We start from the raw sequence: 26,874 nt of genomic DNA, 5'->3' as shown, positions 1-26,874 counted from the left end.
CATTATTCTATTAAAAGATAAGTTTTCATAATTGATTCTTCCTGCCATTCCATCCTCCATTTATATTTGGTGTAAATGTTGCTTGTGCTGCGAACTAATAGAATCTTTTCCTACAACTTTTTTCTTTCAGCATTTTTTTTTAACAAACTCAAAAGTATATTAGAATGTTCATGTACACATCCAAGATAGGTTCAGAAACAGCATTTCCTCCCTTAAAAACTTGAGTTTTATGTCAAAAAATAAAATACTAGCAATTTTTTAAAAAGTTTTTTGTACCAATGAGGGAATGCTTGCTTTCCTTAATCTGCAATGCACTCAGGCAATACCAAACATAATTTGTATTGTGAAATCAAAAGTACATGAGATAAACTAGTTCATACAATGTTCTGCTTTTATGGAAACATAATTAAGACCCAGAGACAGGGCCTTGCTATTGTGAAATGCATGCAAATTCCTGCACTAACCAATGAGGGCTGACATGTTCATAGTATGTGACTGCTGTTGCTAAGGAGAGACAGTGTTATTAGTTGTGTTTGGTTTTATTTTCATGATTTTGCATCAAAATGTATGCATGTTGTGCTTTATATTTTATGGTGTTATTGTATTTTGTAATTAAGGTAATTTTTTGGGGGGGGAAATAAGGCTTTTATATTTTGATAAATGATTTTAATTTAAAACATTTCTCCATCCTAACTTCAATAGTAAGTAATTTCAGGTAAGAAAACAAATTATTTATTTGGAGGTAATATGTAATACCTTCAGAGCAGTAGGCTAGAGGAAAAAGTCAGGTGAAAAAAAGTTATTGGTAAATCATATTTATACTATATCAAGGAAACTGCATGATGGTTCAAATATGACACCAGGAGCTGTAATCAGTTTAAAAACACTTTTTAATGCTTCAATGCACTTAATTAAGTCAAGTCTTTTAATGGAAATATGCCAAATTGTCTTTTGTTTAAAAAGACCACTAAAAGTTTGAATTAGGTTCAACCCAAGCACAGTCTTCAGGCAGAATGGGGTAAATTGGAACTTGCTTACCTATCAGCTAAAAAGTAATCCAATAGCTCACAGGTGTTCAGTTCAGAAATAAATTCAATGTGACATGTGTTGACTAAAAAAAAAAAACTTTATACCACATCCTCAACCATAAAATTCTGAAATGTGTTAGAAAGTGACATGCAATTAAAAAAAGACTGACCACAGTATGACAGCAGAATTTAATATGTGAAAACAGCTATGTAACCACAGTTCTGTTCTTTCAACTGCCAAAGCCAAATTAACAAAAAAGTTTCTTAAACTATTAGTTCACTGAGCACAGAATGCATTATATCAAGAGACTCCTCTTAAAATTATAAATAAATACACTCTAAAACTGCAAAGTATAAATTGAAGCACTTAAACAAATGATATTTCTTCCCATATCTTCAGGTAATAACTTTTTCCCTCAGTTCCCCAGGTATTCCTGTATCTTTTAAAAAGTTGTATTCTACTATTGTAAGTTCTATCAAATTGCTACCAACACACCTATTCTAAACATTTTTCTGCCCCCAAATATTCTATCTCATATACACTAGAATAAACTGTGTATCACATAGCATGAAATATACTAGTTTATTTCTGGCCAAATGATATGTAAATTTGTGTTTGAGAAAATTACTTTAGAAGCATTATAACTATGTAAAATTTGATTTTATTGCACTGTAGAATTTAGATCAATAAAAATAACAGAAGAACCAAGATTATGCATGCTAAAGAAATAAGAGGAATTTAAAAGATTTTACAAACAACATTATAATAATTTGTTCTTAGTCCTTAATAAAACTAATGTTCACTCCATTACGAAGTAAGTATTTCTGGACAGCCAGTTTGGACTAAATTAAGGAACAGTAGCATCAGTATACAGATAAAACTAAAATAATGGTATCTTTGGAAAATCTCAAGGATCTAATTGTCTGAAATCTCCCATATGGTATTAGGAACATATTCTTTGTTATTTATAAGATCTCTTATAAAGCCTGATTTTTATACTTTGGAATTAAAAAATAAAATGAGGCTATGGCAAGTTGTAAAGTGAAGCACTAGTTTCTTGCATAATATTTATTTCCAAGAAGTATTGTGGGCCTTCCATGTACATTAGAAAATAAACATGGGAAATGACTGTGGTGCAATTCTTGTTTAGAAGAATGCTCTGTTCAGACAATAAACTGAGGAGCTAAAGAGCATACTGGAGTCTTTAGAAAGCATTTAGACCTTCTTTTTTTCCCTAGTTACTCCAATGTTGGTTTGCTTATAAAATGTATTTACATATAAAATTTATTGACCGCCCATCTTATCACAAGTTATGACTTGCTGCATCTACCACAGGAGACATTTTGTGATGGAACAAACTCTCTTTTACTGAAGCCATTTTGTAAGAGAACTGACAATATGCCTCAAAACACCAAACAGTTCTGTATTCCTGATTTTTAAAAAATATGTAAGTACATATGTGTGTGTATGTGTGTGTACACAAAGAAATGCTTTAATGAAACTCTAATAACAATTTTACAATATTTTTGTACTGCAATATATATGTATTTGCCTTACCCCACTTCCGTTTTGTGAAGTAGCCATCAGCACTGGGATCATTGAAATGCCTGCTCATCATAGTCTCTCCTCCAGCATGGAAATCATATGCAAACACAAGAGCTTTTCAAAGAGACCAAGGTGAGAGTTAGGTAGGCATCTAATACATGCTCTTTGATATAATTGGCCAACATCTTGAAGTGAGAAACTTACAATGCTCTCCAAATGCTTTAGTGGTGAATACTTCTCGCAATGTTATGATATTTGAATGCTGGATTTTTTTCCACATGTCAACTAATACCATGCATTTTGTATTAACAAGACGAAAACCTGAGGAAAGAAGAAATAGAACCCTTTCACATACCAAGCACTCATTAACTTCCAATGGAACACTCACATCTGTTCCAAAATCTGAGCTGCCACCAACAGACACACCAAAACAAAATATATTTGTTTCTTCATATCCTATTCTATGGATCGTCATTAGGGCCAAATTCCTATTCCTTATTTCAAAGGAATTTTTAAAGGAATGATTCCAATTTGATATCCAATTTGTGATTTATACATAGAAATGCACAATGTTTTAGGTTTAATTATCTGTACCATTGAAATTTTAAAAGATGACAACTTAGGATTTCCCTCACCATGTATCCTCCGAAGGCAATATGGCAGATCATCTTTGCTATTTACAGCTTTGTAGCATGATGTTATGTACCCAAAGTTGCTTGTTTTCTGTATCCGATTGGGTGGTGGCAGTGGTTCTAAAGGGAAAAGGCTGTGGTAGCTGTCAACTTCTGTTGGGACAGCTAAACCAGTTTACAGAAATACATTAGACACTACTTAAAATTATTAAGAAAACAGTTATTACAGGCACAGAGAAGATCAATTAGATGCACACACTTTTTTAGAGGATTGTAGCAAAGTTAGAAGTTTAAAATGACAGTTTGATGCAAATCATACACACTTGGTTTATAATAAAAGACATTTGCCTTAGGAAGGATAGCAGTCAAATATTAAAGAACAAGTGTCCTACTGCAAATACTGTGATCATGATTAAATATAGGCAGAAAAAGATATGTGTGATCATTGTTAATCATAAGGGGAAAGTTTTAAGCCAAAAATCATCAGTGTGGTACAAAATAAAATTTTAGGAGAGAATATTTGTGAAAGCTTAAAATAAGCTTAATTTAACCTTGCTTAATAGCAATAGCAATACCATTTAGACTGATATACCTTTCACAGTGCTTTACAGCCTTTCTAAGCAGTTTACAGTGTCTGCATATTGCCCCCAACAATTTGGGTCCTCATTTTACCAATCTCGAAAGGATGGAAGACTGAGTCAACCTTGAACCAGTCAAATTAATGACTTGCAGAACACTAATGTATTTAACCAGAACAGCATAAACCTCACAAATATGTTACTATGGAACACGGTTGCCTTACCCCATCCCCCATCCCTTTCTGGATAATAGCAGTTATGCTACTTTAAATTAAAAAAAAACAGCAGTAGCCACATGACTATACAGTCCCCGTATTTGCATGATTTGAAGCATTTTCTGCACTTCACAAGGATTCAAGGCAAGCAGTTAACACACTGCTTGCAAAGATGGAACTTTTTAACACAGAATTGCGCAACCTGTGGCTTTTGGTGCCAACTCTGTCAATGATATCAGTTTTTTGCTTTTAAGGTGGAAAACAGACAAACTATAGTGTACGCTCAAAAAAAGGCATATCCCATACTCATGAGGTCCCCTCAATACCTACTCTAGCTCACATATACTGTATCTACATCATTGCAGCTCTGCCCCTAAAGGATTAAATGTCATAAAAAAAGATTGTCATCTCTGCTTTATTGCTAGTTAGAGTATACTGCACTACTAGGTAGCAGAGTAGGGTACTCGTACTATTACTTCCATGACAAGCAGGCATTTCTTAATTATATAGATTCTGCACTTATCTATTCCCATCATCTAATAATTAGTTTCCTTTATCACAGAACCTTAAACTAATACCTGAAGAAATCGAACTGTTGTACAGGTCTAAACAATTACTGATCTATTTGCTATAGTAAAACAGATCAATTCTGCATGTCATATATTTGTTGATTTTTATTTCCATAAAACTACAATCCAGAAAGCTTCTTTTGATACATTTGCACTGACATTTTCACTATTTTACTTCAAAAAACTGGCCTCCTATTCTATTTAACATCACTTTTGAGATTTGTCTGAGAAAAGGAACAATCCAAAACTCTACTACACATGCGGAGATGGCCAAAGACTCAACGAAAGAAGTTATACATAAAAGTTATGCTTAAAACTGAACAGATATTTATTTTCCATTCAAGATATCTTTTCATGCTGAAAATATTATACCAAGTTTAATTATCAGAAAGTTATGATATTTTGAGCACCATCCTACAATTGATGTACTCTCTAAACCAAATGCAATAAACAGAAAATATAAAGGCATTCTCTTCCACAAGAACATGCCATTTGTGTTAACACTTATAAAACACACATACATATATTGCACTTGCTATGTAGGTTTGGAACCAGATGCACATAAAAAAGTACCCACCATCTCCAATTTGAAACCCTTCCTATGGCTATTAATATTAAATAAATATTATGAATAAGGTGAGGGGTTATTAATGCATAAGTAAAACCAAACATTTGTATTAAGATTTAGGCTGAAAGTAAAAACAAATTTGGATCTGTGGAAAAAAAGAAAATATGATGAAGAAATGCATGTAACTACATTAAGTTTCAATATAGACAGAACCTAATATACTAAGCCAGCCTGATTATACACAATACTGCAATTAGTTATATTAACAAGCAGACTCTGCAAGCACAAGGAAATAACAAGAAAAATGGGTCTAGGTTAACTTAGATTTAATATATCTTTAATAAATGTATGGTGGGTGTGGATGTGCGTGTGTGGGGGGGGAGGTTGTGTGTGGGGGTTTGTGTGTATGTAAGTCCATACATGCACACACAAATGTAATGTAGTATTATACAATATATAGTGTATGTATATATATATGTGTGTACATCAGTGGTGGGTTTCCCCCGGTTCGGACCAATTCACAAGAACCGGTAGTAAAACCGGCGGGAGGCTCCGCCCACTGACCCAGATGTCATCAGGAAGTTTCTGTGTGCGGTCCCATTGCGAACCGGTAGTAAAGGTAAGTAGAACCCACCCCTGGTGTACATGTGTGCGTGTTAGTAGTGTTATGAAGCTGAAAGCAAGCATAAATACACTTCACCAACACAAGTTAAAATTCAGGATCTTTAATTACTTACCAGGCATATCTGCTTGATCTATCTGAGCCATTGTAATTAAGTGTCTGTTGATCAGCTCCTATAAGTGAAACATTTTATACTCTTACAGATAAAGTATAAAATTTATGTTGTTTTTTTTAAATGGAGTTGTGATAAACTATAAAAATAAACTGATGTATTTTTCTGTTTTATCTGGTCTGACTGCTTTACAAAATTGTAAAGCTTACCTAAAGTAAACTTCTTTGAGATCTATGAACTTTTGAATATGATTGTTGATATATCCAATAGCCCATTAATTCTTCTGGTTTCAAAACTGACTCTACTAATCCTACCAAAAAAAGTCAAGACCGTTCTTCAGCAAGTATGTCTTACAATTAAAGCAAGTAATTCTTACAATTAAAAAGGTCTTCCATCCCAGATTTTTTACACTACACTTTAATAGTAGTATTTTTGTCTTAGCATTTTTATAGCTGTCTTCTCTCACTATTCTCTGGCAATTGTTTTAGTTTTCTTTTCTCAATGCTGCAGATTCACATTTAAATACAGCATGGGCATTAGACCACTCCTCTATTTAATTCAGTCCAGATCATCATAAGAAAATGTTTGCATCTATGTAAGGGAATAAGATTTTGGAGAAGATGCTATTACTTCATTTTTATAAATAAAAAGCATGTTAGCAATTTTGCAGGTATTTACATATATATTTATTTTATATATATATATATATATATACATACATATACATATACATATACATATACATATATAGATATATAGATATAGATATAGATATAGATATCATATATCATATAACAACTCTTTGCAACTATTTAAGCCAAATGAGACTTTTCCTGCGAAAACATCACAACTATAGATTCTAAAAAAACATGCCATTGCACAGCCTTACAAATAAATGATTTTTTAAAATTCTTCCTAGCAAAAAATTATTTATCAACATCTATACATTATATGTATGAAATATGATATTCCAAAAGCTTTGACAATACAGGAATAATCTTCTATTTTGTCTCCCTAACAACTAGCTTGCTCAAACTTTCTAGTATAGTTGTGGTTTGCTTTCCTTACAATTATACCACAACTTTGAGGCATGATCAGTTTCTTTTCTACCGTATTATACAGTATTCTATTCTATTCTATGGTTAATACAAATATTGTCCTGTGGATTGAATGTAGACTTCAGGATTCTTCATGCAATTGACAAGGAATATATGTTAGCTAAACTAAGTTTGTCCTCTAATAACTGTCTATCTCAACATAAAGGTGCAATATCATATCAGGAGAAAGACAGGCAATGGAAGAGATATGCACTGCTTAATTTGACAGTGGCTGTAGTTGGTACTGTAGTCATATATATACAGTTACTTTGTCAAATATATTGGTAACCATATAAAGGTACTACAGACTAAAACCTTTACAAGTACAGGTAGTCCTCGATTTACAACCATTTGTTTAGTGATTGTTCTAAGTTACAGTGGTATTGAAAAAAGTGACTTATGACCATTTTTATGACCATTGCAGCATCCCCATGATCATGGGATCAAAATTTGGACACTTGGAAATTGGTTCATATTTATGATGGTTGCAATGTCCTGAGGGTCATTTAAATCATCTTTTGTGACCTTCTGACAAGCAAAGTCAATGGGAAGCTAGATTCAATTAACAACGGTATTACTAACTTAACAAACTGCAGTGATTCACTTAACAACTGTGGCAAGAAAGGTCGTAAAATGGGGCAAAACTCACTTAAAAAAATGTCTTCTGTAACTACATAAATTTTGGGTCCAATTTTGGTACAAGGACTGCTTGTATTTTATATATTTATAAAATTTCCAAAATTTCTACATCGAAGTGACTCTTAATGAGTACTCACTGTTTGAGAATTAATGACTGACTCTACAATCCTATATGTTTATTGAGTAAATCGATAAATCAATAAATCGAGTAAATTGAGTACATGAACTGGAACTTGCACCAAGAAAGTTATGATGGGATTCCAGTTTAGGATGAGTCTTAAATATAGCATGCTGTTCTGTATGATAACTTGGTTGTGTTCCAATAATGATCATTCCATGGGTAACTAAGTCCTGTCTGTGAATTTAGACTTAGGTCATCCTATATTTTTCAGTATACTGGGTAACAAGTTTCTGCAACAATTTTAGTCCATTTTAATGGTTTCTGTTTCTTTGCACGTGACTCCAATGTTTATCAAGTTTTCTTTAAATAAAATTTTTGGAAAATTTTAATTTGGTCTTTCTTGGTTGGTCTTTCTTCTTCTTCCCTCTAGGTGGTATCCAACAAATGGAAGTCCTAGGGTAACAGTTATCCAGCAGATACAAAATGTCCCCCAAAATATTATTGCAATCCCTCACAATGTCTTGTAACCTGAAGGAGTCACTTCCTAAAATCTCATTATTAGAAGGAATGTTTTGGTAACTGACAACAAAGATTTTTCATGAGCAGTACAGGTAGAATACTGAGCTTTTGTGCTATCACAATCACAAGTTTTGCTTCCATATATTGCTACTAAGAATTGATGGCATTGTCAAAACAGATCCTTGTTGCATTATTTACTATTAATTAGACCAAATCGGTGCAGAGATTGCAACATTGGCTATGCTTTTCTTTGTAATGTTGCTTCTCAATGTCTCCATTGTTTCATAGTGCAACTGCCTGGATAGGTGAATCTCTCTAATTCCTCAAGAGATTTGTGTCCAACAACCAACTACAGGCTCCCTTGGAGATTTCCAAATGCATGAGTTTCACACAGTTCTTATTTATCCTCAATTTTACCAACTTCTATTTTCAAACTAGCAATCATCAGCAATGTCCTATGAACATTTCCAGGTTTCTGCCAGAAGTGCAATTTCACCTGCAAAATCCAAACCTTTAAATCTTGACTAATCTTTTTACAGGATGCTTACAATTGTCATATCCATTACACCTTTCTCATTATGAAGTTCACCATCAAAGGGACTAAAAATATGAATATGAAACCTTGCCAAAGTCCACTATTAAGGTTAAATAAATATGCAATGCCGCTATTAGTTCTCATATAGCACCTCCAATTCAAATAGAGTGTACTTATGCATATACTACACTTCCTACAATGCAGTACCGTTTCCCTGAAAATAAGACATCCCCTGATAATAAGCCCAATTGGGCTTTTGAGCGCATGCACTAAAATAAGCCTCCCCCTGAAAATAAGCCCTCCCAAAAATATTTATACGCAGAGCTGGCAATCAGGTAAAACGGCAAAAGGAGCCCCATCTTGCTCCACGCGTCCCAAAATAATAAGACCCCCCTGAAAATAAGGCCAAGAACTTATTTCAGGATTCAAAAAAATATAAGACAGGGTCTTATTTTCGGGGAAACATGGTACCTAGTTTTACAATGTGCTGAATACAGATTTTTACAAAAATTTAAAGGAAACATTGTGCAGACATTTAGGAATAAAATCTATTATTTATTTTTGTATTTTAAAAAGAATTTACCTGTCTGAGTTCATCAGCCATGAAGAAGGAAGGTGCATTAGCTTTTGGTTGCATATAAGCAACGTGAGGTGCGGTTGGAGGGTAAATGTGATAATTTGGGAATACCTATTGAAAGTCAGTTAGGAAATAGATAACTTTCAGAAGTTGAAAAATCAATAGACTTTAAAATTTATCTTAATACATTCAAGGAAGAACCATAACACAGACTTTTTTAGATACTATACAGCCTATTATAGGCTTGAACTTATACTAACCTCCCTTTTTAATTATAAATTTTAAATTTGTCTAAAATTTTAGGGTTGTTTTAATCTGTTCTGGGCCAAATTTATTTAATTAGGTTTTTATACTGTTTTTAAATTTTGTAATTCTGTGTGTTTTATCTCTTGGCTGTTCACCGCCCTGAGTCCCTCGGGAGTAGGGCGGTATATAAATCTAATAAATAAATAAATAAATAAATAAATAAATAAATAAATAAATACTATATTGACTAGCTAATTCTAGCAACATCTATTCTACAAAGGATTCTAACATACTGTTACTATTCATTCACTATAATTTCTCTAAATTAACTTAGCTATTTCAGAATCCAAATCTTTTTTTTAAATTAACATTTCACAGATTTGCTTAGTTTTTTTGCTCTATTACTTAGAAAAATATTATTTTTAAAAAAAATTAAAAACCCACACCTTCAGCAATGTAATTTAATTAAAATCTTGGTGCCACTTTAGCTTGTATTTAACATTTTATACTGTAAAGTGAATCTCTTACTAGAGAGGTTTTTTACATATGACAATGAAATTAATAACTGAAAGTCCTCTATTTCCAGTTCAGGTAAGCATCAAATTTTATCATATAAGGATCTTTATCAATCACTTAACGGTTCATAAAATTTTGTTATTACCAGTTGTTCAAATTCTATTTTGAACAAATCCTCTCATTTCAGAGAACAAATCAAATTCTTTAAGAAGCTAGCTATCCTTAAAATACAAATGTCTTCTAGGCAAATGTGTAATATTTTCTAGGCAAACCTGAGGCATCAGGTAGCCCTCTATCTAAAAAATAGCTTACTCTCCCTGTTAAATTCCACTTACTTAGGAGCATTTCTAATGAAAATACAGAAATACTTTACATTCACTTCAATGACATCTAGATGCTAACATCTGTTCCAATTGGCAACAGCTCTAAAAAATTTCACTAAGATACCTTATCCCTTGCCACCAGAGCTCTGCCCCTGAGCTATAGCTTCTTCCCATTTGTTCTAGGGGATAAGAACAGTACAAAAATTATAGCCTATGCAAAAAGATAAAAAGCTACTTTGGGAACAAGCTATAACTGTTTACCATGATAACAATGGCTTACCATGCCAAGAATTAACTCAAAGCTAACATAGTTTATCATATCCGAGTGCATGTAATATCTCCTTTATAAAATATGAAGAAGAGAAGAGATCATTTAAATATGAAGAAGGGACATTTAATAGCAATTAAGTACTGAAAATAACGGTAAATAATTTTTTGCTGACAAGTATCCTCACAACTGAAGCTAAATCTTACCATTCCAGTTAGAGGTGCTGGAGTTGTGTCAGTATAGAAATAGGTTGTTCCACCCACAGTTTCTTTCTGAATCACTTGGCCAGTTGTGGGGGGCTGTGAGACAGCATTAGTAACTGGAGTAGAGGCACTAGTAGGCACCATATAATTTGCTGGGTTTGGTGTGTGACTTCTTCGTCTAGGAGCAGGAGATGTGTGAGGCGTGATTTTAGGAGAATGAAGGGGTGAAGATCCTGCTGACAGTGACATTCCTTGTGCAAATAAAAAGGGAAAAAAGTCTTGCTGGTAAACTAGGAATATGTTCCAGCATGAACTCTAAATCTTGAAAAATTACAAATTCTCTTACAGATCAGAAAAAAAGAACTTTGGAACAAGATGTCTGAAAATGTTCCCAACCTCAGCCTATATTCAGTCTTCAAATAAAATTGTTAACAGATATCATGTAGGTTGATTAACACAACCTCAAGGTTACATATTGAAATCAATGCCCCAGCCTTATAATAAATCTAGTGATCTGTAAAACTCGCCAATTTAGGAGCATTCCATTGCAGACAACTCCATAAAATTATTTTCTCCTCCCTCCATATCATATTAAAATCTCCTCTAAAATGACAACAAGATTTGATATAGTCTGGAGGAAGAACAGAACATTCCAGCAATCTCTGAAGTGCAACATTCTGTCATCAATAAGTTTTCTCATTTGCCTATCACCCATAAGAAAATGAAATATCTTTATTATAGGAAATATGAAAGAGTAGGAAATATGACAAAGTTAAACAAATAAAAACTAGCATACATTTACTGACCTCTGACATTTTGTATTCAATATTATTAGGCATTGTATTTAAGGAAAAACAATTTGGTAGAATTATTATTTTTATGAATGAAATTCAGTTTCTATCCATAGTATCTATGACATTAAAAAAAATCTCTGACCCTGAAGAACAAATAGTGAAGAATGCTAAATTAAGATTCCCTAGGCTACGCACAAGAATGAATGTAATCATCATCCCCCAGTTTGATTTAAATGATAATTTTTCATCCAGAGAAATTTTATATTTTCAGAACAATTTCTCAAGGTAAAAGATTCAGTTTAATTTTATTTCTCCATATTACATTTCTTGCTCAAGCCACATAACTTAAAAAGACATACAGTGGGGCAAAAAAGTATTTAGTCAGCCCAATTGTGCAAGTTCTCCCACTTAAAAAGATGAGAGAGGCCTGTAATTGTCATCATAGGTAGACCTCAACTATGAGAGACAAAATGAGAAAACAAATCCAGACAATCACATTGTCTGATTTGAAAAGAATTTATTTGCAAATTATGGTGGAAAATAAGTATTTGGTCAATATCAAAAGTTCATCTCAATACTTTGTTATATATCCTTTGTTGGCAATGACAGAAGTCAAACGTTTTCTGTAAGTCTTCACAAGGTTGGCACACACTGTTGCTGGTATGTTGGCCCAAATCTCCTCTAGAGCAGTGATGTTTTGGGGCTGTTGCTGGGCAATATGGACTTTCAACTCCCTCCAAAGGTTTTCTATGGGGTTGAGATCTGGAGACTGGCTAGGCCACTCCAGGACCTTGAAATGCTTCTTACGAAGCCACTCCTTCGTTGCCCGGGCGGTGTGTTTGGGATCATTGTCATGCTGAAAGACCCAGCCATGTTTCATCTTCAATGCCCTTGCTGATGGAAGGAGGTTTGCACTCAAAATCTCACGATACATGGCCCCATTCATTCTTTTCCTGCAAAAGGGACCAGTGGTCCTGGTCCCTTTGCAGAGAAACAGCCCCAAAGCATGATGTTGCCACCCCCATGCTTCACAGTAGGTATGGTGTTCTTTGGATGCAACTCAGCATTCTCTTTCCTCCAAACACAACCAGTTGTGTTTCTACCAAACAGTTCTACTTTGGTTTCATCTGACCATATGACATTCTCCCAATCCTCTTCTGGATCATCCAAATGCTCTCTAGCAAACTTCAGATGGGCCCGGACATGTACTGGCTTAAGAGGGGGACACATCTGGCACTGCAGGATCTGAGTCCCTGGCGGCATAGTATGTTACTGATGGTAGCCTTTGTTACGTTGGTCCCAGCTCTCTGCAGGTCATTCACTAGGTCCCCCCGTGTGGTTCTGGGATTTTTGCTCACCGTTCTTGTGATCATTTTGACCCCACGGGGTGAGACCTTGCATGGAGCCCCAGATCAAGGGAGATTATCAATGGTCTTGTATGTCTTCCATTTTCTAATTATTGCTCCCACAGTTGATTTCTTCATACCAAGCTGCTTGCCTATTGCAGATTCAGTCTTCCCAGCCTGGTGCAGGTCTACAATTTTGTTTCTGGTGTCCTTCGACAGCTCTTTGGTCTTCACCATAGTGGAGTTTGGAGTGTGACTGTTTGAGGTTGTGGACAGGTGTCTTTTATACTGATAACAAGTTCAAACAGGTGCCATTAAAACAGGTAATGAGTGAAGGACAGAGGAGCCTCTTAAAGAAGAAGTTACAGGTCTATGAGAGCCAGAAATCTTGCTTGTTTGTAGGTGACCAAATACTTATTTTCCACCATAATTTGCAAATAAATTCTTTCCAAAATCAGACAATGTGATTGTCTGAATTTGTTTTCTCATTTTATCTCTCATAGTTGAGGTCTACCTATGATGACAATTACAGGCCTCTCTCATCTTTTTAAGTGGGAGAACTTGCACAATTGGTGGCTGACTAAATACTTTTTTGCCCCACTGTATATTTGTGTGATTTTTATATTCCCATAACTGCAAGAAATTTCATAATATAGATCAAGATACAGTTTTCATTTATTTTTGTTAGATCTACACTCCACTATTTCTTCAGCTCACACACAGAGTATTGTTTCTTCCCATTTTATTCTTAAATAGAATGTAGATTGGACTCAAAGACAGTGACTGGCCATTTATAAGCTGTCTAGTATTGCCTTAACCTGAATCTCTCTAACATTGGAACTAATTCCTTTAAAGGAGATTGTTTAAAAATAAACTCCTTTCCAAGTACCAACATTTATTTATTCATCTAATTTCTGTATTTTTTTATCCAGCTTTTATTATTTTATATTAACTCAAGGCAATGAACATACATAATTATTATTTATTAAACACCTTTATATGACCACCCAACTCATGCACAGTGATTCCAGGCAGCTTACAACAAATTCCACAACATAAAAACCCATCCATCCTCTTTGTATTTTCCCATTGTGAGGTGTGAGGTTTTGGACTGAGAAAGCATAGCTGGCTCAAAATCACCCAGCTGGAGTACTGCTGGGTCCCTGAAATCAACTTTCAAAAAATTGAATTTATCTATAGTATACATATCTACATAGAACTACACAGGAATCTTATTAAGCAAGATCTACTTTCAAGAGGTCTTAGCCCAGCAGATCTCAAGCCCCATGTGATTCCAAGTCCAACCTTATCAAAAGAAAAGACAGCTAATTAGATTCTATAGATTTTGTAGTCAAAAGGGTTTAAGTCTTGAAGCACAAATGGCCTGACCAAAGGAAAAAACATCTCTCTCTCTCTCTCTCCTTTGACCCCAATATAGGATGTTTGAACTAATCACAAGATTTGATTCAAACCACAGTTCAGTCATTCATTTTGGAATTATTTGAAAACTTAATACAACTTAGCTTTTGAATCAGAATCTCGATTCAGATATTTGAAGTTTCCAAACTCCTATATTTTTAGTTATAAAATCTACAAAATTTTGGAAGGACAGTTGATAGAGATAGAGATTTTGGTTGAGTATAATTTAATATCATATATCATATTAATATACTTTAATATAAAACTCAAGAACAGTGATGAGCATTTACTGTCAAAAACAAAATAATATGAACATCAATGATTTTGTAATCAAGCATCCCAGAATCCTGACTTTTCATTGTTTTGCTCATGTATTATTTTGCAACCACATCTACACTTTTGTACAGGTTTGTGCCCCCGGCCACTACTTTAGGAAAAATTAATAACTTCTTTTTTTAGTGCCTATAAAATTAAAATGCATAACTTACTAATGCCAAATAATGACAAGAAACCTTTAAGAATTACTCTTATAACAAAGCAATTTGTATAAAGTTGCAAAGAGATTAGAACTACATGAAGTTACAATTTGCATAGCCAAGATTTATTATATCAATAAATTCCTAAAGTACAATAAGATAAATTGGTTACTACTACTTAGCAACTTACATGTGCTATATCTTAATTTAAAAAGTAAACAAATTACTCTAAACTTACCTGGAGCTAACCCAGGATTTGCAGGATTTCCCATGGAAGGATGAGAGAACAAGGCTTGAGAGAAGGCAGATATATTTGAGTGTGACATATTACCAAGTCGGGAGTTTGATCCTCCTTTAGGAATAAACTCACTTGCAGTGGGATTTGGCGTCTGTTTAAAAATCAGGATATATTATATTATATGTTAAATGTGAAGACATATTTGTTTACTAAATAAATCAGTGGAATTAAAACGCCAAAATCTAATATTTCAAATTTCAGCAGACAATTAAGAATTAATACCAGGGTCCGAAGACTAAAATTACTCCAGTGAAGTTGATGTGGACTTTATATGCTATTCCCTTTTATTGTAATTGGCCTCTAAACATAACTTTTCAATACTGTGCTTGGTTTGTAATATTACATGACAAAGAAGAGAAGGAGAAAAAAAGAAAACATTCAATTAAGGTAGGCATTTCCGACCTAACTGGCTCGAAGTATTCTTTTACCATAAGAAGTCTGTTGAAATACAGATCTACATATAACTCTATAATTTAAGATCTGCAAATCTGCAATACACATGGGTCAATTATATCTCAACAATTGTCAGCTTTATCATTATGATGATGGTAGCCTATTCATATAAACAGATGAAATTTTAGAGAACTAGACAGTAGAATTATTTCAAAAAGCTTATTTTACTTAGTTATTATAATTTGATTTATGGTCAAAGATCAATTATCAATTACACTTTATACATAATCTAAAGGAAAAAACAGAGGCACTAAAACTTAAAACAACATAAAATATAAAAGCCTTAAAATAACAGAAGATAGCAATCAATATATATATATATAAATTAAATAATGAAGAAGCAATTATATTCGCCCCACAACATCATTCGCTGTAAATGCCAGTTTGAATCTTGATGTGGTTATATAATTCAGTACCAAATGCTGGACGAATTAGAATAGCTCAACAAAATATTGGATAGCATGTTCAGAATGCGTTTATGAGTTTCTTGGCTAAAATACTGTATTTAATAATACAACTATTATCATACTTAAAAAGATAAAATGAATTATAATCAAATTTAAGTGTATTAACATATAACACAATATTAAATATCTTTTTTTATTTGCCTTTTTTATCCAGGTTCAATAAATGAGATTTCCTCCGCCTTCTTTGAAAAAATAATAATAATTGTGCATTTCAGACTATTATCTAATTATAATGAAACCTCAATATTTTGACCCTTCACTCAGCAGATGTCAGACGCAATGGAGAAAATTTATTTTGGACTTTGCCTACAAAAAAGTATAATGTCTACTAATTGTGAAGCATTGTTAACGAATTGTTATTTTTTTCAATTTTGTTATTTTATATCACTTCTGTAATAACACAATTTTGCAAATGACATAAATTTGCATAAATTATGTAAAAGCCTCAAATATGAAATTATAATATCAAATATATGTAAAAAAAATCAAGTGGAAATGACATAAGCTACATAAAGAATGTAAATCTGGATTTGATACTCTTTCCTCCCCAAATGGAACATTAAATGTAGATTTTCCTGTAAAGATTTCTTAAGACATTTTAATTCATTATATACTACTAAACCATTCCCATTTGTTTATTTGTAACATTCAACTGGGCAAAACTGTACATCATAGGACAACAATTTTTGAATCAATGTACCTCAAATGACGTAACTTAAAGAATGTGTCAAAAATCTGGAACCCATTACTCCCATAGGATTGGCAATGTTATTTCACTGCTGCCATATTGCCACGGTCAGTGATCATCATTTCCACTGCACCTTGCCAACTTTCTCCCAGGAAAGTCAATGGGGAAGCCAACAGGAAGCCAGAAGTCACACCTGCTCCCACTACATTTTTGCCCATTTTTGCTCATTCTATTTCTCAGTTTAGGTAAAGAAATAGGTCTGATGAGCCAACAGGTCATGGGTTGTCTAGTTGTTATTACTATTAAAAACTGTGTATGTTGTCTTTTCGTAAAATAAAACCAAGGAAACTTAAATAACAAAATAACCAAAGTCACCACACTGCTGAGAAGTGACACAATTTAATAAAGTGCAGAAAAAGTCACAATAATGGAGGCCTTTGAGAGGAGGACTGTGAATCACTGTGATAGTCTGAAATTTTTTGATACTGCAACTCATACATGAATTTGTGTGAGGCCCTTATGAATAAAGCTAATTTATTTACTTACTTACTTACTTACTTACTTATTTACTTACTTACTTACTTTACTTATTTTATTGAATTTGTAAACTGCCCTACTCCCGAAGGACTCAGGGCGGTGAACAGCCATAGAATAAAACATATAAATACAAAATTTAAAATAGATTAAAACGAATTAAATAATAATTCGTTATTATTATTAAATAATAATAATCACATTGAAGATAGGAATGGGCAAAAAATAAATATATCTTTCAAAAGATATATCGATTTTATCATAATTACCCTAGGGTTATTTTTCATCAACAGTACCCTTAAATGTCTTTAGCTGTTCTCTTTCTACCCAATAAAGTTGTCCTCAATTTGAAAATCTATACATTTAAAATAATGGATAAAACTGATGAAGTTCTTTAATTAACATATACATCTCTTCAGACATTCTTAAGATCATAGATATACTTGCCTGAAGTCACTAATCAATAAGAAACTATCTGCCTTCCAAAGTATCCCAACTTTATTTATCTCTCAAAACTCATTCTAGGTTTTGCTCCCTTTTTTCTATAGCCAAACCTAACTCAAAATGCAATGTGTTTTCACAGTACTACGACTTAAGAGCTGACTGAGTAAAAAAAAAAAAAATTAAACAAAAAATAACTGCCACCAGAGTTCCTGGTATAACCTTAATTTAAAAGACAATGATTTTGCTGTTCAGTCTATTAAATACAAATTAATACCTGTCTACTTTTCTTGGTAATGTTTTAAAAAATCTTGTCACATCTGAAATGTTATAGCATTTTATTGTGCCATAATCTACATGATTATAAGACACAGTATTTATTGCAACAGTTATTACAACCACTTCTTGAGCATTATAGTCACTTTATCGGTGAGATAGGCAGCATATAATTTGAATTAATTAGTTAATTAATTTAACTTTTACAAGACTAATAGTCTACTCTATACCTTTATCTGTATCATTCACCTTTGTAGGTATGTTGTCTTTTGTGTCTTTTCCTAAATAAACACAGCATTTTTACAGAAATCTTATCCAAATCCAGTATTTTTCATCCCTAACATTTTGATACAAGATGACACAATACATTTTCCCTATCAAGAAACTGGAAACCATCATATTTAGTTTTAACTAAATGACACAAGCGTTATTTTCAAATACAACAAATCTTGGAAATAATTGCTAATCTTGTACAAATATGTGAAAAGTAAAAGGGAAAATGGATAAAAATCTACCTTTTAAAATGCAGTAATGAAAACAGCTCAAATATGAAACATGGAAAATATGATAAAATATGATAGCAACACACAAACGGAATCAAGACCCAACTTACATCTCATTTATAAACCTTTCCTGACTTTATGAACAAAATATTAAGCATAATATAGTCCTGATCAGAATATATTAAGAGAAAGCGGGTTGATTAAAGTTGTTCACATAGTGATTTCACTGTTTTATATCTCATTTTCCAGAATAGTTAGGGCACAAGTATATTGTAGTAACCAAAAAAAAAAAAGAGCTTTATCATCTTTTGCTTTTCTTATGACTCTCAGAACTATACTTTTGTTTCTTTATATATTAAATTAGGTGCAGTTTACTTGCCACCCTTTTCTACCCATATAAAGAAATCAAAAGGATCATAAAAATTGAATGGCACACTTTCATAAAAATGGGATGAGGAGAGACAGGCTTGTTTTCCAGTGCCTTTCAATCTGCATAATATGCACTGTACACCTTAGTCTTTGATAAGCTTACACTGAAGGCCCATTAGAGACTGGCTGCTCTGACATCTATAGTTATAAAAATCTTTGAAAGGTTAGTGCTGGTCCACCTGAAAATCATCACAGATCCTCTGCTAGACTCCTTGTAGTTTGCCTACCGCGCAAATCAGGGGTGGTTTTCAGCAGGTTCTGACCAGTTCTGGAGAACTGGTAGCGGAAATTTTGAGTAGTTCAGAGAACTGATAAATACCACCTCTGAGTGGCCCCGCCCCCATCTATTCTCTGCCTCCCGAGTCCCAGCTGATCGGGAGGAAATGGGGATTTTGCAGTAACCTTCTCCTGGAGTGGTGAGGGAATGGAGATTTTATAGTATCCTTCCCCTGGAGTGGGGTAGGAATGGAGATTTTACAGTATCCTTCCCCTGCCATGCCCACCAAGCCATGCCACGCCCACCAAGCCACGCCCACAGAACTAGTAGTAAAAAAGTTTGAATCCCACCACTGGCGCAAATAGATTGGTAGATGATGCTGTTGTCATGGCAATGCACTACATCTTACAACATCTTGAATCCCAAAAGACCTGTGCAAGGGTCCTGTTTGTAGACTTCAGCTCAGCATCCAGAAATGCTTCACTCTAAACTGACTCAGCTATGCCTATCCACACTTGTAGGTGGATTATAAGCTTTCTGACAGATAGAAAGCAGCAAATGAAGCTAGGTAAAATCAGATTGAATACCTGTTCAATTAGCACAGGGTCCCACCAGGGCTGTATGCTCTCTCCATTACTCTTTTCTATCTATCCCAATGACCGCATCTCTAAGGATTCCTCTGTTAAAGTACTGAAGTTTGCAGATGGTACAACAGTCATTGGTCTCATTTGTGAGAGTGATGAGTCTGCATCATTCAAGATGGAAGGTTGAACAACAATTGCCCCTGTGCTGCAGGCGGAACAACCTAGAGCTGAACACACTTAAAACTGTAGAGTTGAAAGTGGATTTTAGGAGGAGCCCTACTATTCTAGTACCTCTTACTGTATTAGACAACACAGTACCAATAATAGAGATCTTCAAATTTCTGGGTTCTATAATCATCTAGAATTTGAAATGGACACCTAACATTAGAACCATCATTAAAAAGGCACAACAAAGAATGTTCTTCCTGTGTTAATTCAGAAAGTTCAGACTGCCCAAGTTGTTGATGATACAGTTCTACAGAGGAATTATTGAGTCTGTCATTTGTATTTCTATAACTGTCTGGTTTGGAATAGCAAACGAACAAGACACATACAGACTTCAATGTATAGTTAGGACTGCAGAAAAAGACCAATTGCAACCAGCCTGCCTTCCATTAAGGACCTATATGCTACACAAGCCAGAAAGAGGGCTAGGAAAATATTTACATACCCCTCACATCCTGAACATAAACTGTTTCAACTCCTCCCCTCAGGACAAAACAACTAGACACAGAGACAGTTTTTTTCTTCATGCCATCATTCTGCTGATTACCTAATTACCACAGTACTGTCTTCTGTCTATGTCTATTTACCCATGTAGTAAGGTTGTTTTACTATTATCCTTCTCATCTTTTCTACTACCTTTCTCTATTGGTATCCTATGATTGTAATACTTTGTTGTTTGTATGTATACTGAGAGCTTGTACACAGGAGACAAACTCCTTTTGTGTCCAATGACACTTGGCCAATAAAGCATTCTTAAATATTCTAAACTTGCAGAGGGGAAGATTATACACATCCAGTCACAAGCATCCTTCTTTAAAATGCCTCTAGATGTGTAAAATTAGCATGCCTTTGTGTAACATTAAAATTCATCTGGCTAACTGAAAACACATTCTTTTTCTTTCACATAAATCAAACCCCTTTCCTCTGCTGGTATGGTTGCCTCCTCCTCATGTCCATTGTTATCCCCATCTGCAATACTAACTAATCAGTGACTAATATTTGCATGCTATATATGTTTGTTATTCAGTCAAAACCTATTCCTCCTTTGCATATTACAGATTTTATTTTGCAGTACAGAACATTAATCCCACTACTTCCTTAAACAGCATTTAATTATACATGAAATATAAGAACAGAATTTTTCTCTTCATATAGACGTTTGAATTTTTGTTTTTCATATGGAATACTATAATAATAGTAAGTATACACAATTCTTTGAGGGAAAAAAAAGGGGGGGTCTTGAAGGATCGGAATTTTCTATTATGCGCTTATGCGAACTGGATTTTAGAATTTTTTAAAATTTTGCAACTATTTTAAATTGTTTATGCTATCATATTAAAATTATATTCAATAATTTTACAATTTCAGTTTGAACTATAATGAAACACCTCAATTGATCAATAAGCTAATTTTTAATAATAAAATAATTACATTGGTTATCAATTGATTAATTCCTTTAAACATTGTTCTCTCTTTCAATTATATTGACCGAAAGAGAAAATAACAATGTTTAAAAGAAAAAGACTGTGGGCTTTTTTTTTATTATTATTCCTCTGGTCCAGAAACCAAAGGCATTATTTTAGCAAACCATTTAAGCATTTTTTAAGGGAAAGATCAGGGGATCATAATCTGGCTCTCTTCAAGTAGTTTCATGTCCTCTAACAGGCATATGTAGTGGATGGAATTTTTTGAAATTGTAACCTGAAACTCATAAAGGGCAGTTTCACAAAAGAACAGCTATCCATTAGTGAGATTACCAAGTTATGTTGGACCAGTTACCTCCCTTCAACTTGATATACCTCACTGGGCTATTATTGAGGGGAGGGTGTGCCACTCTGAGCTATGTATATAGCCTTTTGAGCGTCTTCTGCAAAGGTGAGAAACAGAAATGTTAACATTTAATTTCTCTAAAACAAATACATCACAGTTTGGCTATTGTATTTTTCCACATTCTATTAAGCAATGAATGAAAGAGTATTATTATACTGAAATACAGCATTGCAAGCCCGCATCCATGTATAAAAAAGATAACTTGACTGCCTGACAGGGGAAAAAAACATAACCTTCTGTGGGCTAAATGTCTATGGAGATTCTCAATCATCCTAGTCATGATTGTCCTAAAGGTACTTTTTCCAAAAGGGAACTGAACTTTTTTTTGTCTTTGAAAATATTTGCTGCTCATCCAATAAGCTTCTTCAGTTCTCTGGAGGACAAGCAAAAAAGTGTTAAAGAAAAAACCAAGAAAGCCCAGTTGCCTTTTGGAAAAAGCACTTTTGGGTATGCAGTGGGCTGATTTTTTCCCCTGTAAAATCATTTGAAGTCTTATAGCAACTAGTCCTTGCACATGCAGAACAGATTCTCTGGACTGAGATCTGTATCAGAAAAGTAAGAAACGTGGTAAGACAAATAGAAAGCCATTTTTGCTTACTGAATAACAAATTTCTAGTCCTGTTAACATTTACAAACCAAAACTATATAGCATTATCTACTGAATACAGGCTCAACTTCTTGGACTGAAAGGAGCATGTATATAGGTCAAGTCATTAAGGAACAACAACAAAATTTAACACACCCTCATTAAGCAACAGTCTATATTAAAGTTTCCTCTTGAACTATAAAAAAAGCTGTAAGATCTATCCAAAACCAAAGTACAATTTTCCCTTCCCTCAAGTGATAAATAAGTGAATGGTGATATTATGTGTTATAACAATAGAACATATATGATATGTGCTATTGTTATGATTGTTCTTATATGATGAACAATATAATATATTGTTATATTATAAAATATATGAGAGTTTGTATCTTCCAAAGCTAATGCTATGAAATGTTCTAGATTCAAGAGGACAAACCTGCCTACTCATCTGAAGAAATTATTCCAATGAAAATAATTCAGAGTAATTTATTTAGTCACCGAGTTTTCAACTATTCTGATATTCTGCTATTCCACCTCTTCTGTTTGAAGCAAATATTGAAACATTAAATTAAAATTAAGATTCTTAAGGTCTTTCCAAATCCCTCAAAAATTTCTCTTTTTGAGAGAGAGAGATAATATATAATAATATAACTGTTTTTCTGAAACATTAACTTCTTAGTTAGTTCTTCTCCAGACACAAAATGCATCCTTTTGCAATTGTAATTGCTACATAAAATACTGCAAAAGTAATGCAGACTACTACCATTGAACTTCTTATTTACATGCTAATTTTGTACAATATTGTATTCATAGTTTGTGTTTCTACATTAGAGGCAAATTCATACTTTCTTTGTTCTCCTGCAATAGCACTGAGACTTATATTCCGCTTAAGTGCTTTACAGCTCTCTCTAAGCAGTTTACAGAGTCAACATATTGCCTCCAACAATCTGGGTCCTCATTTTACTGACCTTGGAAGGATGGAAGTCTGAATCAACCTTGAGACGGTCAGAATCAAACTCCTGAAGTGAGCAGTACTGCAGTACTGTATTCTAACCACTGCACTACCCTAGTTCTTATGATTCTGCTTCTGCAGCAGCTGAATACCTATCTAGACCCTCATGTATTAACTTACAAATAGGAATATTGTCCATGGGGTCGCGATGGGTCGGACACAACTTCACAACTAACAACAACAACAAATGATATTATTATACTTTTTGTTGCTGTTACCTCGGGAAGACTATGATCTGGAAAGGCTGCTAAGAGCAGAACATCTCGAAGATTTTTTTTCTTTTATTAGCACTTTTATTAGTGCAGTAAAAGTTACTGAAAGCAAAGCAGACGTGAAAAACCAACCAGCTCAGGAACTACACTTTTTAGAGAAATCATACCAGCCCTGAATAGGTGAGTTTTGCACATCCCTATAAATCTATTATACTAAGACAAAACTGAAACAGGATATTAAATTTGAAGTGTATTTGTTTCTCCATACTTGCGATTGTGATAAAAAATATATTGGCATTTTGCATGATTTCTCTTTTCTAAAGGCTTGATTTAAAAAAAAAAGATTTCAGACTATTATAACTTACTAACCATTGTATTAGTAGTTGTGAAGTAGGCAATCTGTATAATTTACCGAGTTCTATTATAGTTTAGTTACTAATGATTGGAGACAGCAAAGAAACAAAGGGTGGTAATGAATATCCTATACCATGTTGCACCTACCAGGGATTCTGGCTTCTCCTCACTATAAGCCAGACAAGGACATCTAAAATAAACAGTATATTAACATTGTTTTATTAACATTCTTCCTAAATGATTATTTTCACTAGAATATCATCTAATTTTTTAAAAATGGCATGTGACTACTATGAGTTTTTAAATTATATTATTCTTACCATTCAAACTAAGAGACATTAGTTGAAACATTAAGAAAGTCATTCATATTTATTTGTTTATCTGTGAAGGCTTTGATCAAATTTCAATCCCACTGCATGTACCTGACCTCAGCATCAACCAAAAATAAAAGAGTACCCCAAATTAATTAAAGTGACTAGGAAAAAGTAATTTTACCTGTAAATTGTTTTCTGTGACTCTGTTCCACCAAACCATATTGATGGGTACTCCTGTTTTACACCTGTCAGCCAAGCAGCCAATAGTGTTCTTTGATTTCCGTGCCTTTGATCCCACCGGAACTATCCTCTCTTCCAGCATCCCCAGTCGATACTTTCTTGGCTATGGAAAAGAAGGAAAAAAACCAGGGCACTCCCAGTATCCCTTAGATAGATATCTTTGGTTTGATTGGTGGAATAGGAAACAATTTGCAAGTAAAATTTCTAAGATGGTTTGCTTCCATATTAACTGCTATGACTTATAAAAGAAAGTTCACAGGGGAAGTATAAACAAAAACTGAATAACCTGTAGCATAATCCAATACATATCTATTCAACGTAAGATTTATTGAATTCCAAGAAAATATATTCAGGATGTATCATTTGCAAGGCCTAATTCAAAGAAGTGGAGCTTCCTTTTCATAATATTCTTACAAAATAAAATATCATTATTAGCAACCCTACATGCTTTGCTTTTCATATTCTTTTAACCAGGATATTGAATTTTTTTTAAAATAATGAAATCCTGAAAGTTCCAGAATTGAAAATAGGCATTCAAATAAAACATCTTTACATTCTGTAATGATTTAAAGACATTCGAAATTTGAAGCCATTGGATAAACTTTTTTAAAAAGTACAAAATTGTCCATTTTGCAAATGTAGCTTTCAATCAATTCTAAAATTCACACAATATCTTATTACACTGATTTCTGCTAGCAGATAACATTCTGGTAAGCAAACATTTGTAAATTTGGAATCATACTTTTAAATATGCATATGCAATATCAAATAATGCTTTAGTATTGAATTCTAATTTGCTGTATAAAAATAAAATATAAAAACTAATCTAAAAGTAAAGTGTCAATCATAAAATCATCATACTTTTAAAAAAATTAGCCAGGATTAATAAAACTTGAATTTTCAATTTCAGCTGTAACATTCAGTTAGCCAATTCTAATCCTAAACCATATAAACATTATTTTTACAAAAATGTAGGGACAACCGAACAAAAAGAATAAAGAGTAAGGAAATATATTTATAGCATACCTTTCTTTAGAACCAAATCTAGATGTTTGTGCAATAAAATGCAGGTCTTCTGTCGAGAAATGCTAAGGCTTACACAGCATATAGTAACATAAAAGTAACTGAAGATTAAATCATGGAGAGCCTATTCTAAATGAAAAGAAATTGCAAAATGGCATAATACAAAGGGCTGGATGTAATTTCATGGTACCTCCTTAATCTTAATTCTGGCTCTCTATAATGTAATAGCAGAAATTGCTAGGACATATTGCTAGAATAGAAATCGAAAGAAATCATCAAACTAAAATCATTTGTATGTAAAAAATACTAGAGAGAAGGACAGATACAAAGATTCCATCGCTACTAATAAAATAAAGTAATGATTTATTAGTTTATTGTATTAGTTTGAGAAGAGATTCAGGGGCACTCCCTTCTTAACAGACACGTGTGAGATCTCAAACAATTCTATTGCATAAGTGGATTCAATTAATGAAGTTACCCAGAAGCTAAATCCTTGGTACCAGGAAAGATAACTTGAATTTAAAAAAATAAATAAATAAATTGTGAACTTCATATTACCCATCTATATAATACCCACAAACATTTATGGCACCAGAGAAATTATATATTCATCTAAACAAGGACCCAGGTGCTTTTTGATCATTCCTCGCTCATTGATGTAACTTCAGAGTGACTACTCATATTTGAAATACAGACAAGCCCTAAATAAATGATGCTTCTTTTTCTTTAAGGTTCTTCTGGATAAGAAAAAGACCAGAAGCAACTTCAATTTATCCACTTTTTATCGGCTTTACTCAGTAAAGCTGTATACATCCATCCTATGGTTATTTAGAAAAAATCAATATTTTGGTGTTCAAATTCATTCACACATAAAGCAAAGGGATTAAAGCCCAAAGGTTTTTCCTCTAAAAACCCTTCCCCCATTATTGTATATCTGTCCATGTATATGCACACAGACTCATATACACAAAATGTCTCCAAACATATTAATGCATAATGCAGTATATCAAATCCTATATGTATTTATTAAATTTGTCTCTGTTATAGCCTTGCAGTCAGTTCTGAACTCTGATTACAACAAAAGGGATACCATGGCTTTCGTGAATCCAAATGTACAATTTTTACCAGCTAATAGTTGGAAAATAGGCCAGGAATGCATGAATAATTCATGATAAAGAATAAAAGTGGGGGACTTCCTGTTTGCTGCTGGCCGCCGCCAGACGTTCCTTTGGGATCGTC

At 33.5% G+C, this 26,874-nt stretch overlaps 1 protein-coding gene across 6 annotated transcripts in view; it reads right to left on the bottom strand.

Annotated features, from left to right (window-relative positions):
* The window catches only part of PAN3 (poly(A) specific ribonuclease subunit PAN3), a 77,625-nt gene that overhangs the window by 18,388 nt on the left and 32,363 nt on the right, over nt 1–26,874 (bottom strand). For 5 of the 6 annotated variants that reach the window (XR_015734393.1, XR_015734391.1, XR_015734392.1 and 2 more), the window contains exons 5-12: nt 24,554–24,715; nt 15,188–15,338; nt 10,918–11,165; nt 9,365–9,469; nt 5,874–5,931; nt 3,210–3,371; nt 2,779–2,895; nt 2,587–2,688 (exon numbers count right to left, since the gene is read on the bottom strand). Coding sequence is in view for 2 of the 6 variants with exons in the window: in XM_034410791.2 (XP_034266682.2) it covers nt 2,587–2,688; nt 2,779–2,895; nt 3,210–3,371; nt 5,874–5,931; nt 9,365–9,469; nt 10,918–11,165; nt 15,188–15,338; nt 24,554–24,715 (1,105 nt within the window). In the remaining 4 variants the exon portion in view is untranslated. The remainder of the gene's footprint in view (nt 1–2,586; nt 2,689–2,778; nt 2,896–3,209; nt 3,372–5,873; nt 5,932–9,364; nt 9,470–10,917; nt 11,166–15,187; nt 15,339–24,553; nt 24,716–26,874) is intronic. The other variant, XM_087894729.1, reaches the window with a different exon arrangement.

The sequence above is a fragment of the Pantherophis guttatus genome, chromosome 5, assembly GCF_059756535.1.
Source record: "Pantherophis guttatus breed Tessera chromosome 5, ASM5975653v1, whole genome shotgun sequence".
NCBI lineage: Eukaryota > Metazoa > Chordata > Lepidosauria > Squamata > Colubridae > Pantherophis > Pantherophis guttatus.
This window is presented reverse-complemented; position numbering and strand designations above follow the sequence as displayed.